Genomic DNA, 12,121 nt, shown 5'->3' on the forward strand with positions numbered 1-12,121 from the left:
ATAGAGCAAACAAATCTGACAGCTTGTATCAGCAGCTGTTGATCTGTGAGGGGAATTGGGTTTTAATTTTTAATTAGTTAGTTTGTGCGAGCTGAATAATTTGTTGAGAAATTAATTAAAATATAATTTGTTAAAGGTATTGTTATATGAGGGTTATCCTGGGGGAGCTTTTAGTTAAAAAGGGGATAACTTAAGTTGTTGGATTTATTTAATCCTCCTATGATTGTCTACCTTTATCTAATCCTTGTTATTATTTAATTGTTATCTCTCTCATATTTTTTTGAATAATATTATGGCCAGACAAAAGCATTATTTTAAGATTATTAACTCACTTAATGTTGTAATATTCTCGGCCCACAAAAAGGGGGACTAGCAGCCATTTTCCTGGCCTTTGAGGAGAATCCTTATAATTAGACGACGAGGACAGCCAGGACACTTATGCAGCTCGTCCACACCTCTCCGCATAATCCCCTTGCTCATTATGGCCGCAGCTGGGACCTCTGTCTGTGGAACTGGGACACGTGTCCGGCTCCGACTGTTCTATAATTCTATAATTACGCATAGAGCTCTCCTGGCTTGAGTTCTCTCTCTCTCTCTCCCATCAGGTAGTTATCCTGGTTGGCATTCGCTTCCTTCCAGCAATATTGCCATAACCAAAAAGTTTATATAAAACGGGAGATGATGACGACAGGCGACGTCTATGAGTGGAAACCATGGTTCTATTCCTGCGTCTTTGTCAGGTGTCCTGGCTGTCGACTGCCATTGCGATTAAACTGGGTAACAAAATACACATTTACATTTATTTTTTTGGGTAATAAAGATTATGTTTGATAACTTAAATTTCCCAATGAGTATCTCTAGATACTCATAATTACATTAACATATTTTCAAACGATTTTGAGGAAATAAAGATTCCTATGATGTAATATAATTTCAAGTTAATAGCTAAGTCTGAGGCAAACTGAGGCTTGTGTGTTGCCCAGTGTAATCACATTATGGAGGTGTAGCCCAGTGACGTTATTTGCCTGGATTCTCTTACATAAACAGGAACTGCCACAACGTAGGAACAGGGAACAATAGAATTTTGCAATCCTTGGAGCGACGTCTGTCTGTCTGTCACTAAAGTCATCCGATGGATACAAGTGTGTAATTAATTTCATTGAGACACGGGTGCCAGCATACGAAATATTAATGCGCTCTGGGGTGAAATAATGGAGGCAGCAGCAAGGTAAATATTTTAGCACAACAAATTGTTGCAAGTGTCACTATCGGCAATTGAGTCAGAGCCAGGATTAAATGAATAAAATGAAATGCGCTGTCAAATGAAACAGAAATTCAGTTTTGCCCTTCGCCGTTCCATGGAAACCCGGTTTAATTGTTCAGCCAAAAAGTCCGGGAAATTTTCCAATTTTTTTATGACAGGCCCAATTGTTTGGGTTTCCCTTTTCGTGTTTATTTTTTTTATATTTTTTACCATTGTGAGGCCGTCATTTATTTGATTACGCCTGGTCAAGTCAAGTTTTCATCTCCCATTATTTTTGTACAATTTTTTTTTTTTTACACAGCAAGCGGGCTTGTTGAATTCTGAAATGGAATACATAATTTAAAATGTCCTCGCAGAGCCGTATAAATATGCAACTTCAATTGAATTGAATTGGGGGTTAAAAAATGCGAAGCACTGAAGAGGAATCGAGCTCCGATATCGAGCTGTCAATACAATTTAAGCGATCGCCATAGCGACTTTTGGTGAGAAATTAAATTTGCACTTTGCTGCAAAAACTTGTAGCGTCCTTGGCCAATTTTCGCCGCTGCATAGCTAATGGGGTAACAGCTGCACTTTGCCCCCTGACTTTCTGGCCGAACAAAAGAGCATTATGCGCTGCTGGGTGCAGGAACTGAAAGGACACCCCCCGTCTGCCAACTTTTGCATTGTGCCACAAAATAGGCCATAAAGTCAAGCCTAACCCGGGCGAAACTAATCGTGTTTTGTGGCCCTGTAGACTTGACTGACTGTTGAATTAATTTATAATAAGAGCACCTTTATGCCTGATTAAACTGCAGTGCACAAGTCAAAGGTGACTTTGGCAGCAGAATGCAGGATTAATTTTTGAGTTCATAAAAGTTAAAGTTAGAAAGAAAAATAAAGCTAAAAATTATAGGATATGAAATTAGAGTATTATTAAAAGCAGTCTTATAATGTAAGTCTTCCATATCCAATAAATCTCACACCTTATATCTGTGTTTAATTAATAAAATCTCAGTGCTGCACAAATCCCTAAAGCAATGTTGCAGGAATTTCCAACAAAAGGCTTCTTAAGACAATTGATTTCTATTGCATAGAGAATGGTATATATTCGTCAATTTCGGGAAGTCCATCAAATGAAGAATGAATAACTCAATAAGTTATAACGAAGTTCTTATGATTTAATGCTGGTCAAGCCTACTTCTATAATAGGAACAAGAAAGCCTTCTAATTTGATCAAGAATATTAACTATATATAAATAAATCATATAAAGCTAAGTATTCTCAGATAATGATAGCTCAAAAGTTATTTAAGCTACACCTCTAATGAATATTAAATCAAAAGTTTTTTTAATGCAATTTTTATTTAATGACCATTTCTTTTTAAGGATTCTCTTCGACATCTTAGAGGATACGCTCAACTATGCATTGACGGACTCCACCAGCGGTGCGGCAGATACGCCTCCTGCGGATCACATTGCCATTGTTGTTGTTCCTCCTACGCCTACGAATCCAACGCCTGCGCCACCTGCGACGCCTGCCGCCGGCCTTGGTTGTGCGGGCTGGGGTGGGGGCAGCGGTGGTTGTCGTGGTAGCGGTATCAGTGGGCGCAGCAGGATCGGTGGGTGAGGTGGGAGAGGAAGGATCAGTGGGTGAAGTGGGATCGGTGGGCGAAGTTGGATCGGTGGGAGACGTCGGATCCGTTGGAGAAGTTGGATCAGTGGGTGATGTTGGATCCGTTGGAGAAGTAGGATCGGTTGGATCTGTAGGATCCGCCGCGAAGGCAGTTGCTATGATAGCCACCACGCCTAGGAGCAGGATGAGTTTGTTACACATCTTAAAGCTGTGTCACTGGATCACTGTTAATCTTTCGATTTAGGTCTGCTTTTTTATAGTCGAAGTTTTTGCGTTATATGCTTGCTTGAGACAGGTGCCGTCGGACTTTCAAAGCAAACAAAACGTTTAATAAAAAGAAGGGCTAATCTTTTCATTGAAGATCTTACACTATTTGTGCCAAATATTTGATGTTTAAACAATATGAATGGAAATTCTAGGCAGACGGGCAAATAAAGGTCGATGTATTTATTAGGCAGTATATACCTGGAAACTTTTTAAAATCTAGTCTTATTTGCTTTGTCAAGCTGAGTCAATACCGAGAGCTGTGAAAGACTTTAAAGTTTAGACCGAAGAGAACAAATTAAAAATCAATGAAGAAGGGCATTTTAATTTAAGTAAGAAGTGAGCAAGTATTTAAATATATTCCTTAAAAAAAGATACTACGGGGTTTCCTATAATTAAGCAAAAACATAAAAAACCTCTTTTCTTAATATATATATTTAAAAATTAAATGTTTAAATACTTATTATTTAAAAACTAATTACAACTGTGCGTATACGTAACGTATTTGAGCAACAGTCGGCAGTACCAATACATTGCATACTTTTGCGCTGAATTTAGACCGGAAACACAGTTTGCAATGCAATTCGAGTTTTGGCCGCTAGATGGCTTCCGAAAAGACGCCTAACGACTTTTTTACATTTTCGTTTAGGCATTTAAAGCAGAGACCCCAAATAATTACGTATACGCACAGGTGTAATTGGCTTAATTTCTTGGTATACTTTTATTTACCTTTTCTTCATTGAAATCTAATTTAAGTTATAATAACAAATGATTTAAAAGATTTAATTTCTGTACTCTTGGAGAGAAAATCTTTCATAACTCAGTCAAAAACTTTTAATTTGCAATCGGAAATTTTTCTGTAATAGTTGTTAAAAGGTTGACAACCCTGCATTTAAAAATTTCATTTTTTGTTGAATTTTGACAATTTTAACGATGTAACCCCTTATCCTTTTTTTTGTTATTTGAAAAATAAAATTGTTTACCAGACATGGCCAGATCGATCCAGTTGTTGATGCTGATCAAGAATATATATGGAATATAGGGTCGGAAATGATTCCTTCACTGCTTTAAATGCTCCTGATTAAACTACTCTGACAGGGTATTTAAAAAAGAACAACATTTTTATGTTAAGTTCAGATATAAAATATAAAAGAAAGATTGTCCCACCCAATGGAATATTTGACAGTTCGTTTTAGAATTCAGATTTTATTGGCAGACCAATGGTCTAGCGGATTTTCAAGAGTATCTTAGAAGATGCGCTCGATCCTGCGCTCACGGAATCCGCCTTCACGGAATCCTCCCTCCCGGAATCTGCGACCGCCAAAGTTTCCGTCACGGAACCTGCGACCACCATTGAACCTCCTGCGCCTCCAGCGGTTGCCATTGTTCCTGCGCCTACGAATCCAACGCCTGCGAAACCTCCTGCGGCGGGTCCTCGTGGTCGTCGTGGCAACTGTGGTGGTGGGAGCAACGGTCGTTGTGGTGGCGGCGGCATCGGTGGGCGAGGTGGGTGCCGTTGGTGAGGTTGGTGAAGTTGGCGATGTAGGGGAAGTAGGAGAAGTTGGTGAAGTAGGCGAAGTAGGAGAAGTTGGTGAAGTAGGCGAAGTTGGTGAAGTTGGGGAAGTAGGATCTGTTGGAGTAGTCGGATCCGCAGCGTAGACAGCCGCGATGAGAGCCAGAGCTCCGAGGAGCAGGGTGAGTTTGGAACACATATTGGAGCTGTGTCACTGGATCACTATAAATCTTCGGGTTCGGTCTGGTCTTTTTATAGGAAGAATATGAAGCTTCGCATCTTTTATGTATTTGCTTGAACTCTTCTTGCATGTGAAAAGACAGTTGTCGCTCTTTTAGAATAAATACAAATAGAAGAGCTACCTAAGACCATGTGGAAAGTTTTTTTATATGTAGACATTCGTAACCGAATAAAGAGCTTATAGATTTGTGTTGTTATTTTTGTATACTTTTGCGGGTATGCAAACACAGACTTTTTAAAAGCTTTTGTTTAATTATTTAAGGCTTTGTTAAAAAATCAGTCTTGCCATTGTTTAGTTCTTCTCGAAATTTGTCTTGTAGTTCTATCAGTATGTTCAAGTTTTCAAGAATAGAAATCGCCGAACATGTTTTCTATTTTTTTTAAACAAAGTAATAAGGGGGAAACTAACTTGTTATAATGCCGATTTATATTCTTTACCAAGCAAGTCGATAAATATCTTCAAATGTTGGGGGAATTTTTTAAAGCAGGGCTTAATTTAACATGAAGAATATATTTGAGCAAATTAAACTTTTGTTCATTAACAATAAATTCAATTTATAATTTCCTTTAAAAGAGTTCACAAGTTCCAGATTGTAAGCAAGTAGCTTTCAATTGGTTCATCAAATCATTACGAAATAACTCCAAGCATTTACACCCTATAATTGCAGTCCTTAATAAATATTTTCATATGCACACATACATATATATACACATATCACGTATCCCTGAGCATATTCACAATTTGCCATGAGTTGGCAAAAATTTATCGCTTATGGCATCAACAACTGTTGCCCACATATATAAATTTGTGCCGTGCTATATTTATCAGACGACGCCGCATGACGCTCATTATTTTCCAGCCCACGCTCCGTAGCTTTCCTCCATAACTTTCCACCATAGCTTTTCTCCTGGGTTTTCCTTTTTTTTCCCAGACTCACCAATCGTTACACCGTTTTCCACCCAGCATAAACCCTTGGAAAGAGCCCTTGGGCCAGGGCACATTTTGTGCTTGAATATAATGAAAATGGGAGAATATATACAAAAACATTTTGTGTTAAATATTTTACATGCAGATTGCTGAAAAACTTGCCCAACATCCTTTGTCTTGTTGCACGTGGAAACTTTGATTCATTTCTTTTGTGGGGCAAGTCTTCGTTCATGATTTCCTTGAATACACTTTGAAAATGTTATATTTGTATATGTTTTGAATTAGAAAAAGTTCTTGCAGAAAAAATGCGTATACTGTATTTTTTATTACTATTTGCAAGTTATGTGCTTAAGTATTTTACCCAAAGGGTATCGAAAACTAAAGTTCAATCCTTCATATTTTATTCCCAGTGTTCTCCCCAGTTTTAGGGCCATCTGGTTAAGATTTCCCAAATTCAAATTGTCAACAGTTTCCAAGCGTTTGGCCCAATTGTGTCTTTTATGGGTCACATGCCTCAATGACAAGGCTGAAGACTTGGCCAAGAAGAACGAAATTGAGGAATATAGAGGGAAGAGGTCACTCCGAGCAGAACTTGCTGCAAAATCATGTATGGCTTCAAAAGTGAGCTCTGCCTTTTTTCTCGGACTACTTGGCAGCCTGAAGGAGCAGTTTTTGTGTCTTGATTTCATGTCAAGACATTTACAAATTATGCCTGGCCCGGAGGTTCACACTTGTTGGTCTGCTCGGTAACCTCAGCTGCTCCGACTTGTGTTTTGTTTTTTGCTTCTTTATTTTTTTTTTGAGAAATCGATGGCTGCAGTTTTTCATTTTGGTCTGAATGTCTGGACTAAGACTTGGTTCAAACAGTTCAAATGTCAGACCAGCAAATTGAGTGACAATGATGCGGTCGATGCCTGACACTTGGGTTTGTTTATACTTTATTGTACCTATTATTATACCCTTACTGGGGATTATAATAACTTATTGAACAATGAACTAATTTAAAGAGCTTCACATTTTTTTCAATGACGTAACCTTTCATGCCAAAAGTACACCAGTCAAGACCTCCTTATGGATGCAATTACTCCATTGCAAGTACCCTTAGGATCTCGTAATCTGCCAATTGCATGGCTAACATATTCAGAAACTACAACTAAACTGCCACAATGCCAAACCATCGACCCCGCTTCGAGTCAGTCAACAATCGGGGCCAAGTGGATGTGTGGCTCCTCCGCTCCTCCATTCAAACTGCAATCATCCATCCGCCCAGGAACACATGATGGCAATTTGCCCGACATAACAAGGAGGTTGGTGGAAATGAGGCGGATTTTCACAAGGGGCTTGGGGTTGGGAGGAAGGCATAACTAGTCGCTTATTAGCCCGTTCATTAATTTCCCTTGCAAATGTTTTGGTCGACCGGGTCCGAAACGCCATCAAGCCATCAACACTGCCGGCCAAATTGGGTTAATTACCATTGTGTAGGACATTTTGTGCCATTTTGTGCAATGAACCCACTGCAGCACTCCTGCTTCTGAGGGCAGGATGCAGGACATTTAATAATAAAAATCGCACACCATAAAACGCAGCAATTTGCATAAACGTACATATATCGTTCGTCTGGCCTCTGAAGCTGTAAAAACAAATGCCATGGCAAATTGGTGAATTTATATCAGTCTTCCCTTCCAAAAAAGTACAAAAGAAAGAAAGAAAGGGTGAACACGTCTCAAGTTATGGCATTTTTATGAACCCGGTCTCACAATTACTCCAAGTTTGAGTTTTATTGAGGGGCTCAGTGCTGAGACAAGCCCATCCTTCATATGGGCTTGATTCATGGCCATAGTTAGCATGTCTGTCTGTGTGTCAGTCAGCCTCCCTTTTAGCCTGCCTGAGCCTCGTTCCTTAACCCATAACGCCCTAAGCCCATCGCTAAGTGCCTGTCTATGATGTCTGCTTGCGTCTGCCAATATGTTTGTCTCAACAGAAAGCAAAGGCAAACCGACAAGTTTATGTGTCCCGGGATCAATGAGGCATTGGACAGGCGTAGAAATTTTGCCCCCAAGCTCGCCTAATACCCCAAGGAATGCTGCCAACGACCTTGAGGTGGGCTGGGCCTTTTTGTGGGGAGGTGGTGCCCGAATTATAGTCTGAAGACAAATGTTTCTTGGCTGTTTTTTGTCTCTAGGGATCAAGTGATTTATGGCATGCAACTTAATAGAAAAATGATTGGAAAGAAGTTCAAATAGTTGAAAAAAAGATTTATTAATTAATGAATATATAAATACCTGATGAAAACCTATTGTTGATAGGTGTAATTAAATAAAAAATAGGCACCTTCTGGAATCCTACACGTTGTTTAACATTCTCGACTGGCAGTAGCCCTCTATTGATATTTGCTAAGCAAACAGGCACTGAAAAATATGGCATCTTTATAACACTTGCCACTAATAATACACAAAATGTTGACAAAGACAAACTCTCTTATAAATACCCGTACATAGCCCGAATGTCTCGTACAAACACACACATTTTTTCCGCCTCTGGCTCAATCCACTCAAAATCTGTTTATGCAGAACATTTTCCATTAAATTTAAATCTTTTTCTGTTTGCCTTTCGAGTAAAACATGCCTTGAGCTAGCTGCTCGAGAGCTGTGTTGACCTATATAGCTTTTTGTTTTCACTTGTTGTTGCTAAGCTCCGTCAAGTTGGTCGATGCTGGTGCACTTTTTGCCATCGTCCTTTGACTGATTTGCTTACATATTTGATGTCAGGCGCAAAAAGCAGCAGCAGCAGCAGCAGCAGCAGCAGCAGCAGCAGCAGCAGCAGCAGCAGCAGCAGCATCAGCATCAGCATCAAATCCTGTTATGCATGTCACAGCCTGACTGGCAGGACATATTGTCCAACAATACAATACAGTAACCCAGACAATGCCGAGTAATATGTATGAACTGGGAGCATAGAGCGCACACACATGCGACAGGATTTGACTCTATTTCCAGTTATAGGACCCCCTAAGGGCCACTGTCTAGTCCTGCTCCATTGCTCCCACCCCATCTCCATCTAACTGGTTCACAAGCTGATTTCATTTCAATATTTTCATGGATTAATGTCAGCCCTTTGGGCCCAGAAAAATAGCTGACAGGCAACGGGTGCCATGGAAGCTGCCGGTATGAGATTTATCAAATACTTTCCCTTGGCTGCAAACTCACCTCAAAAATGACTTGTTTAATTGGATTTTCATTCCAAAAATGCAATAAGTCATCTTTATCTGACTTATTTGCACATCATTTTACTCTGTGGTTTGCTCTTAATTGGGCTTGCTAAGTGTAGCAAATAAAGTGTTAAATTAAATGTCTGCAAATGTAAAATAATAACAGTCCTGTTTGTATTAAAGTCATATTTATACAAATTCATATAAATTTAAACATGGATATATATTTTATACATTTTCTAAAGTTTCCTAGCTTTCCACTCTAATTTAATTTAAGCCCATTCACTTTTCCACCTAAACAAACACACACAATAACTTCACTGGCTGACAGGCATCAGGGAAAAAAGGTTTTGGCAGCAACTCCAGGAATATATGACATGACTCTATAAATAAACAAAAGTTAATGTTATGCCTGTTGCTAAGACAATATATATATATATATATTGGGGAACCTTTTAGCCTCAGCCGTACTCAACCTCCAGAGTCCTGAAAATTCCTTTCTCATTAAGTATGCCTGCCTGGCTGCCAAAAATAAGGAAGGGAACCAGGAAAAGGAGCAGGATAAAGGCCCAAGATGAAGCAACCACTTTCCACTTCCTTATGCAGGCTCCTTTTTATCGTTTTAATTTTTCTCCCTCTCATGAATCTATATAAAACTGTTTAGAACAGCACCCTCAAAATCCCCAGCCCTTATCTTTATTTGCTTAGCATCCTGCTGCTCTGATAATGTAATTTGTTGGTTCCTCTAAAAGGAGGCTTTGCACAAATTGATTTGTGAATAAGTTGATTTCTATTGATTTTAATCAATGAGCAAAGCGAACACGGTGCCGAATCAGATTGCGAGCTCGCAGCACTTGGCAAATTATTTGATTATTATACAAGTCAATCCACGGACACTTGGCCACCAATTCAAATTAAAGTTGGGTGTCCCGAAACAGCCAGTCAAAGTAAACTGCCAAATGGAGCGTATTATTTGAATGTTTTTATGGTGTCTCCCAGTCCTCGGATTCCCTATTTCCGTGGATATGCTTATCCTGACTGAAAGTCGCACTATGACATTACAAGCTTGAATAGTTGTTAGTTTTTTGTATCCTAATATGTGAGCTTGGGAATATGTTTAAGGTATAAAAATATGTTAAGGTATAAAAAACAAACATTGAAAGCACGTTTCTAAATGTTCATTAAATTTATTTTCTATATACTTCTATGAAGCTTGCTGCGCCTTTACTAATAATTTTAAACAAAATAAGCCTAGGGCATATAAATTACATTCTATTTTTTCAAATACATATTTTAAGCAACTAAAGTCGGCACATCTTTCTAGTAAATACTTCCTTGAATTAAATTAATATTCCAAAACCAATTTTTTTCTACCCATAAAATAGTTTTTAATATTTCCAAAAATACCTGCATAGCAATTCCAAAGTTCCGCCCTATCTGTAAGGGCATCGGGACACCGTCTTGCTTCAAGGTAATTTCCGGTTGGCGGAAAAGCAAAATCAACAAAATCACCATAAAAAAGGGCATAACGGGCAAAAATGGAAAATAAATGGAAGGGGCGGCACAGGGATGGAAAAGTCAGAAACGCAGCTGCAAAAAAGGAAAGCCAACATAAGGAGAAGGGTACAAACAAAAAAAAAAGGGGGCGACAAAAAACAGCCGAAATTGAAATGCAAAAAGCAAGGAAAACAAAACGTTTAGATAACCGCAAAGAGCAACAATGACAACAACAACCAAAATGGCGGGTAGGGCGGCGACAAAAATGGCGCACAGACCGGAAATAGACAAGCGCAATCCCCACTCCATCTTCCAGTGTCCATAATGGCGGCTTAACTGTATGTGTGTGTGTGTGTGTGTGTGTGTGAAGTTTTCCATGTGGCAAGTTCATTGCATATAAAAATAAATATTTCTTTATTTTACTTTATTTTATTTGATTTTATGCTGCTGTGCTCTTTTGGCTCCTTTCTTCGTCTCGAAATTTATGCAAAAGCCAATGGCCAAAAAACATGCATGTTTATGTTGGGTGTTGTGTGCCTCTCTCTCTGAACTGTAACTTTGATTATTGTGCTGAGCTGGGATTTTTTCTAGGTGCCCTGTTTCCATTCAGGGTTCATGCATCTGTGGCAAATTTAATGCAAAGTGATATGTGAAGACGTTCTTCTGCCTTTTCCATTGGCTACATTTGCGTAATTTGAATGGCATTTTAATGCAGGAAAAGCCGGGCAAAGGAAAACAGAAAAGAAAAACAGCTACATGTGAGCTTCGACAAGATTTGATATGATATTAAACGAAGAGAAAGCTTATTTTGGTGTTGATATCTGCCAGAACTTTGTGTGATTTCTTAAAAGGCAATAACTTTGTTGGGGTTTGAAATGCAGTACTGAAACACCTTTTAATAAAATATAAATTTAAATATTAATAAATAAAATACACACATAAAAATAACTGTAAGCTATAAAATATGTATTATTCTACCACTTTACTTTCTGTAAATTGCATGCAAGTCAATCACTTGAACAATTGTTGAGCAAACACAGAAATAATCCCAACACACTTTATTGATTATTGAAACCAAAAAAAAAAAAATTGGGAATCAAAACTCGACAGCAATAAAATACCATAAAAATTTACAAACATCAAAACGTGCAGGGAAAATTAAAGGCGAACATTTGGTAAAAAGGTTGGGCAGCCCTGAAAATAGCCGGAATCTGGTAAATTAAGCATTTTATTAGCACCACTTGGCCAGTCTGGCGTATGTATATAGGTATATCATATACATATATCCAGGCCTCTCCACTCGTAGCATGTGTGAAATATCAGCAGCCAATTTATGATGCCTGTGTGGCGCTGACTTTTGTTTACTAAATACCATGGCTTTTTCCCCCTTTTACCGCCGCACTTGCAGCAAATAAAATTAAATTTAATGGGAAAAGCGATGCCACAGCGGCAGTAACATGGCCAACAAAGAAAAGGTTCGTTCAGCAATGTGTCTAAATCAAATTAACGTTGACTGGCTTGCCCGAGGCAAAAGTGGAGACGGATTTTCTGGGTGGAATGTATAAATTCGCATAAATTCTTTTAATTCCAACA

The 12,121-nt window shown here is 38.7% G+C and overlaps 2 protein-coding genes across 2 annotated transcripts; both read right to left on the reverse strand.

The window, feature by feature from the left end:
• Positions 1–2,647: 2,647 nt before the first annotated feature.
• Positions 2,648–3,263, reverse strand: LOC110178869 (uncharacterized). The gene has a single exon (XM_020946143.2). The coding sequence runs from the start codon at positions 3,077–3,079 to the stop codon at positions 2,648–2,650; it is 432 nt and encodes a 143-aa protein (XP_020801802.1). The 5' UTR covers positions 3,080–3,263.
• A 1,126-nt stretch (positions 3,264–4,389) lies between these two features.
• On the reverse strand, positions 4,390–4,854 carry LOC110178870 (uncharacterized). Its single transcript, XM_020946144.2, has one exon. It carries the CDS (start codon positions 4,852–4,854, stop codon positions 4,390–4,392), a length of 465 nt encoding a protein of 154 aa, XP_020801803.2.
• Positions 4,855–12,121: the final 7,267 nt, after the last annotated feature.

This window comes from Drosophila serrata, unplaced genomic scaffold, assembly GCF_035046125.1.
Source record: "Drosophila serrata isolate PLE 108 unplaced genomic scaffold, ASM3504612v1 contig_2, whole genome shotgun sequence".
Taxonomy (NCBI): Eukaryota; Metazoa; Arthropoda; class Insecta; order Diptera; family Drosophilidae; genus Drosophila; species Drosophila serrata.

Coding starts and splice junctions, on each gene's coding strand:
- LOC110178869 (XM_020946143.2), bottom strand. CDS start 3,079: ATGTGTAACAAACTCATCCTGCTCCTAGGCGTGGTGGCTATCATAGCA.
- LOC110178870 (XM_020946144.2), bottom strand. CDS start 4,854: ATGTGTTCCAAACTCACCCTGCTCCTCGGAGCTCTGGCTCTCATCGCG.